General features: G+C 39.0%; 2 protein-coding genes across 2 annotated transcripts; both read left to right on the forward strand.

Annotated features, from left to right (window-relative positions):
- The first annotated feature begins 371 nt into the window (after positions 1-371).
- On the forward strand, positions 372-2021 carry LOC111796774. The gene is made up of 2 exons (XM_023679530.1): positions 372-464; positions 1508-2021. The coding sequence occupies exons 1-2, from the start codon at positions 408-410 to the stop codon at positions 2012-2014; spliced, it is 564 nt and encodes a 187-aa protein (XP_023535298.1). The 5' UTR covers positions 372-407; the 3' UTR covers positions 2015-2021.
- Positions 2022-3143: 1122 nt separating this feature from the next.
- Positions 3144-3911, forward strand: LOC111797391. Its single transcript, XM_023680377.1, has 2 exons — positions 3144-3170; positions 3264-3911. Exons 1-2 carry the CDS (start codon positions 3144-3146, stop codon positions 3909-3911), a joined length of 675 nt encoding a protein of 224 aa, XP_023536145.1.
- Positions 3912-7177: the final 3266 nt, after the last annotated feature.

Genomic DNA, 7177 nt, shown 5'->3' on the forward strand with positions numbered 1-7177 from the left:
GATCTAGGAACAACATTAAATCACCTAGTAGCTGGCTGGCTATGCATAATAGAGGCTCGTGAATCCCTCACGAGAGCATAAATATATATGAAATTTGATAAACCCTTGAAATTAAATACAAATTCATGGTCCCATATGGGCATCTCCATCAATATCCAAATTGCAACCCAAATTCATTGCGTAATCCGATGGAGGCTAGTGGTGCCAATTTGGTCATTAATGATATCAAAAAGTGAGCCCAAAATGCAGATTTTAGTCTCTTCCCGGCTATCTATTAGCATCAGCATCAGCCACACGCATGCTAATTGCTATATATAAATGTAAGCTCAACAGAAGCTTTCTAAAAGCTTCAGTTTTTGGTTCACATTCAAACCAGATTCTTCCTCTGCCTATTCGTATTGTTCCTGATGTTTGCACGATCATTTTCTCCAGCAACAGGAGATTCATCATTTTCAGTCATGCAGGTATATATAATACAATCATTCCCAGTTGTGTGTGTTTTTTCTCGATTCGGTTCTATAGTTTTAAAAGTTTCGATTCAAGTTGTTCGTTTTAGTTTAGTTCCTATGATTTTGAGAGTTTCGATTTCGTTTTCGTTATTGGTAATCGTTTAAAACAAATTTGAAAAACTACTGCTGATGTACTATAGGGTATTATCAATTTGGAAATATGATCAAAATTTTAGATTCTTTACATCAATTTTATGTTTTTATGAATCTAAGAGGACAACTCAAAATGTGAGATTCTCTATCGGTTGAAGAGGGTAACGAAGCATTTCTTATAAGGGTGCGGAAACCTCTCCCTAGTAAATGCGTTTTAAAATTGTGAGACTGATGGTGATACGTAACGGGTCAAAGTTGACAATATTTTGTTAGAGATGGGCTTGAGCTGTTACAAATAGTATCAGAACTAGACACTGGCGGTGTGTCAACGAGGACGCTGGACCTCTAAGAAGAGTGGATTGTGAGATCCCACGTCGGTTGGAGAGGGGAACAAATGAAACATTCCTTATAAGGGTGTGGAAACTTCTCCTTAGTAGATGCATTTTAAAACTGTGAGACTGATAGTGATACGTAACGGGCAAAAGTTGACAATATTTATTAGCAATGGGCTTAGGCTGTTACAAATAGTATCAGAGCTAGACACAGGGCGGTGTGCTAGCAAGGACGCTGGACCCCTAAGGAGAGTGGATTGTGAGATCCCACATCGGTTGGAGAGGGGAACGAACGAAACATTGCTTATAAGGGGTGTGAAAACTTCTCTCTAGCATACACGTTTTAAAACCATAAAACTGACGGCTTTACGTAGACAATATTTGTTAGTGGTAGGCTTGAGCTGTTACTCAAAATCAACATGAAAATCAAATTCTTTTAGAGTTGTATTATTAAAAGAATCAAAGTTAAATTATAACCCTCCTTCTAATTCTTGAATAATATTTGTCTCAATTTGAGCATAGTACAACTGACTAATCATCAACTTGAATACAAATAAATGCATGTTTACACAGAACGAGCAGCAGGTGTTTCTTCGTAGAGCGGTATCGGATTTAAGCAAGGAGATCGAACGGCACAAACTGAGCATCAACGAAGAAGTAGAAGAGATGAAGATGAGCAGAATTGAAGAAGAAGAAGAAGAAGAAGTAGTGATAGAACAAGCTGAATGCAGGTGCTGTGGGCTCAAAGAGGAGTGCACCAAACCCTACATTTTAGAGGTCCAAACCTTCTTCTCAGGGAAATGGGTTTGTGGGCTTTGCTCTGAAGCTGTTAAAGAGAGAGCCTTGAAGTTTCCAGACATAAGCATTGGGCAAGCTGTGGAGTTTCACAGGGAGTTTTGTGATGCATTCAACGCCACCACAAGGCTTAACCCTAAACTCTCCTTGACCACTTCCATGAGAAGGATTGCTAGAAAAAGCTTTGAGAAACGAACCCATGATTCCACTGATTTTGGCTCTTCTTCCAATAGGCTCTCTCGAAGTGTTAGTTGTGATCCTAAGATTGAGTTTGTTTTTGAGTAATCCTACGTTGTTGTGTGTTACTAATCATTAGTTTGCTTAAGTTTATGGTTTGGTTTTATAATCATTGACTTTGATGTTCATAAATATATGTTTGGTTTTATAATCATTGACTTTGATGTTCATAAATATATGTTATTGAAGGATGTTTGAATAATATGTATAGCTTTACTTGTGAGATCTTATATGAGTTGGAGAAGGGAACGAAGCATGATTTAAAATTGTGTGGCTGACTGCGATACGTAATGGTCTAAAGTGGACAATATCTATTAGCAGTGGGCGGCGGCGTGCCAGTGAAGACATTGGGCCCCAAAGGGGTAGATTGTGATATCCCACATCGATTAGAGAGTGAAACAAAACATTATTTATAAGGGTGTGGAAGTCTGTCTCTAGTAGACGCGTTTTCAAAACCGTGAGGTTGATAGTGATGCGTAATGGTCTAAAGCGGACAATATCTACTAGCTATGGGCGGCGACGTGCCAGTGAGGACGTTGGACCCTAAGGGGGTGGATTGTGAAATCCCACATCAGTTATAGAGAGGAACAAAACATTCCTTATAAGGGTGTGAAAACTTCTCCCATATTATTATACGTAATATGCTAAAGCAAATAATATCTTACAACGTATTAACTACCAAGACATATTTTCTTTAATCAAATCTTAAAAGCTATTATCTTGTTATCGAGCATCGAAAGTACAGGAAGCCCAATAGGGTCAAAAGTTGAATTATGCCCTTAAAAGCAAGCACAAGCCCTAAAGTAAGGAAGGGGAAGGAAAGGGCTTTGCTTGGCTCATTTTTCAGCCTCACTCACAGCACGATGTGTAAAGTTTGACACCTACCTACACCTACCTGTTGTTAGAAGGGAAAAAGACTCGAAACTCAAATATCTAAATTTTAGTTTTCCAGTTCTCCACAACTTCTCGCTTCTCATGAATGTCTCTACTTATACTTATGTGGGTTTTCCACAACTTCTCGCTTCTCATGAATGTCTCTACTTATACTTATGTGGGTTTGACCTACCTTCAACTTTGCTTACTTTTGACTCCTTACGAGCTATTTGACGACCTTACCTTTTTATTTGTAATTTATGGTAAAAGATTGAAACCCTTAATTTTCCCTTCCCAAGCAATCATGGGTGATCATTCCAATAGGAGTATGGTGAGTTCCATGTGTAGAGCCCTAGGGAGGCAGGCATGGGATGAAAGTTAATGGGCTGCATATGGGCCTACGGATGGATTTAATAAAGCCCAGGAAGAGAATGGGCCTACTGATGGATTTAATAAAGCCCAGGAAGAGAATGGGCCTACTGATGGATTTAATAAAGCCCAGGAAGAGAATGGGCCTACTGATGGATTTAATAAAGCCCAGGAAGAGAATGGGCCTACTGATGGATTTAATAAAGCCCAGGAAGAGAATGGGCCTACTGATGGATTTAATAAAGCCCAGGAAGAGAATGGGCCTACTGATGGATTTAATAAAGCCCAGGAAGAGAATGGGCCTACTGATGGATTTAATAAAGCCCAGGAAGATAATGGGCCTACTGATGGATTTAATAAAGCCCAGGAAGATAATGGGCCTACTGATGGATTTAATAAAGCCCAGGAAGATAATGGGCCTACTGATGGATTTAATAAAGCCCAGGAAGATAATGGGCCTACTGATGGATTTAATAAAGCCCAGGAAGATAATGGGCCTACTGATGGATTTAATAAAGCCCAGGAAGATAATGGGCCTACTGATGGATTTAATAAAGCCCAGGAAGATAATGGGCCTACTGATGGATTTAATAAAGCCCAGGAAGATAATGGGCCTACTGATGGATTTAATAAAGCCCAGGAAGATAATGGGCCTACTGATGGATTTAATAAAGCCCAGGAAGATAATGGGCCTAGTGAGTAAGCGTGGTCCATGGCTAGAAGATTGATTCAAGTTTAGAAGAGATAGCAATGATTGCATATGGTCCCAACCAAAGTCCCTTTATTTGACGCACTTTAACCAAAGTAACGCCCAATTGGTTTGCAATACCCATTTAGCTCGTGAGCTCCACGCCACACGTGCGCAATGCAAAAAAGGGTTTGTAGATAATGGTCCATATAATATTGGGTTGGACTTGGACCCATGTCTTTCCTCTAATACCTTATATTATATTGCATGTGAAATGGTGGCCCTATTCACCATGATATTGACATTTTATTCCCAATTTACTATGCTTTTCATGTATACTATAGTTACGGATAAACCCTAAACCCTAAATCAGCTGAATTAATGTAACAGCTCAAGTTCACCGCTAACAGATATTGTCTGTTTTGAGCCGTTATGTATGACCATCAGTTTCATAGTTCTAAAACGTATATGTTCTCAAGAAAGGTTTCCACACCCTTATAAGAAATGTTTCGTTCTCCTCTCCAACCGATGTGAGATTTCACAATCCACCCACTTTGGGGCTTCAACGTTCTTGCTAGCACTCCGCTTGGTGTTTGGCTATAATACCATTTGTAACAGCCAAAGTCCACTGTTAGTAGATATTGTCTGCTTTGGCCTATTACGTATTGTTATCAGTCTACACGTCTGTTAGGGAGAGATTTTTATACTATTATAAAGAATGCTTCATTCACTGATTGAGCTGTTACGCTCTGTCCCGTGAACATTTGTAGGTGGATAAGTAAATAAATTAATTATATATTAAGTTTGTAGTTATCCATAGACATTAAGCTCCAAATTTAGGATTAGCCTAACAATGAAATGAAATGAAATGAAAAGAAGTTTATGTGAGATTCCCATATCATGATATGCATTACTTTGATTTGTATATGATTATAAACTAGAAAAAACCCACTACTCATGTCTCTTTTCCTTAGTTTTTATTCAATTTCTAATCAATTATTGTACTTTTCCTCACCAATGTGCTTATAATACATGCACTAACACAAACTCCAACTCTTATGTGACAGTATGACTGGATTTGCACTTTCAATCGATGGATTTCGTGACATGATCATGCAAAGAAAAATAAATTTGATATTCGATTGTGAAGAGAACGAAATATTCCATATAAAGGTGTGGAAATCTCGAAGACGCTGAGCCATCAAGGAAAGTGAATTACGAGATCCCACATTGGTTGGAAATGGGAACGAAACATTCCGTTTAGAACTGTGGAAACCTCTCCCTAGTAGACACATTTTAAAATGGTGAGGTTAATGAGGATACGTAACGTTGATTATGCAAATCTTTTGAAGGATATTTGATGAAAACTTTAGGTTTAAATTGATTGAAGGGGTTTAATGTGGTGCATGTGACATTCATTTAGTATTATAATAAGAATGATCCATTAGGGTTATACACACAAATCTTGGTAGGGTCTAAAGTGACCGACATTGATATATAAAGAACTGTGCATTAAGATGTTAATGGCTTGTAAAAGGAGCAAAAGAAGGAAACAGCATGCAAAGAAGTGCATCAAAAACCAAAGTCATAATCATCCATCTCCATTATTATTATACTTTGAATGTGGTTTTTTAAAGTGTTTTATGGGTGATTAGCTCAGTTTAATTAATATTGTATATGAACTGGAGCACTAATTTAGGAACATATCTGCCCCTACGAGTTCCTAAAAGAGTGCGAGGGAGACCCTTAATCAAGGGGTTTGGGTCTGCTTGATTTGCCTTCTGTACATCATGCTTACGCCATAACTCACTCCATCAATCTATGGATTTGGCTAGAGGTGTTGTAGGTTTAGTAGCTATGGCGGGTGTGTGAGATTCCATATCGGTGGTAGGGAAGAACGAAATATTTGTTATACGGGTGTGGAAATCTATCTCTAACAGACATGTTTTAAAACCGTGAGATTGATGGGAATACGTAATGGGCCGAATTGGACAATATCTACTAGCGGTGGGCTTGAGCGATAATATCTACCTGCGGGTGAACTTGGGCTTACAATATCTACTAGTGGTGAGCTTGAGCTGACAATATCTACTAGCGGTGAATTTGAGCTGACAATATCTATTAGCGGTGAACTTAGGCTGACGATATCTAATAGTGGTGAGCTTGGGCTGATAATATCTACTAGTGGTAAGCTTGGGCTGACAATATCTACTAGTGGTAAGCTTGGAATGACAATATCTACTAGCGGTGAGCTTGAGCTGACAATATCTACTAGCGGTGAGCTTGAGCTGACAATATCTACTAGTGGTCAGCTTGGAATGACAATATCTACTAGCAGTGAACTTGGGCTAACAATATTTACTAGTGGTGAGCTTGGGCTTACAATATCTATCTACTAGCGGTGAGGTTGAGCTGACAATATCTACTAGTGGTGAACTTGGACTGGCTTGGACTGACAATATCTACTAGTGGTGAACTTGAGCTGACAATATCTACTAGTAGTGAGCTTGGGCTGGCTTAGACTGACAATATCTACTAGTGGTAAGCTTGGACTGACAATATCTACTATCGGTGAGCTTGAACTGACAATATTTACTAGCTACAAGCAGAGTTCAAACATGTTCACAACTAAAATGAGACATTTGAACCTGTTTTGTTTTGTCTTTATTCAGAGGTTCAAACAAATTTCATGTGAATGATAACAAAACATCTAGAGAAGAATGTGGTGGTGATGAATTCAAAAGAGAATGAGAGAGAGCATAGAGTGTATATTCGTTCTGGGAGAAAAGGTGGCATTAAAAGGAGAAAGATGGTGCACGTCCACTGTGATTACTGTATTAAGCTACCACCAAAAGACAACCCACTTTCCCTTTTCTTTTCCCTTCCCTTCTCTTCCACTTTCCCCTTTTCCTTTTCATTCTTTCCCATCTTCTGTAAACTCACCATCTCCTGCTGCTACTCCTGCTCTATCACTGCTCAATATATTCTCTCTTAACACTCCCTTTCCTTCACTCCCTTGGAGACCACTCCCACCCTTTTTCCACCCCTTGTCGCTCTTTCGTTACCCAGCTAATTTAGAGAATGATCATGGATCTTCGAGTAAGTATTACATCTCTATTGGGATGAGGCCTTTTGGGTAAAGCCCAACAATCCTCACTTCGACCAAAGTACACTATAGAGCTCTCAAACAGCCTCCCCTTAATCGAGACTAGGATACGACTTTGATACCATGTCACGAATTGTGCACCTCTATTGTCCATTTTGAACATAAGCTCTCGTGA

The sequence above is a fragment of the Cucurbita pepo genome, chromosome LG06 (assembly GCF_002806865.2).
Source record: "Cucurbita pepo subsp. pepo cultivar mu-cu-16 chromosome LG06, ASM280686v2, whole genome shotgun sequence".
NCBI classification, from domain to species: Eukaryota; Viridiplantae; Streptophyta; class Magnoliopsida; order Cucurbitales; family Cucurbitaceae; genus Cucurbita; species Cucurbita pepo.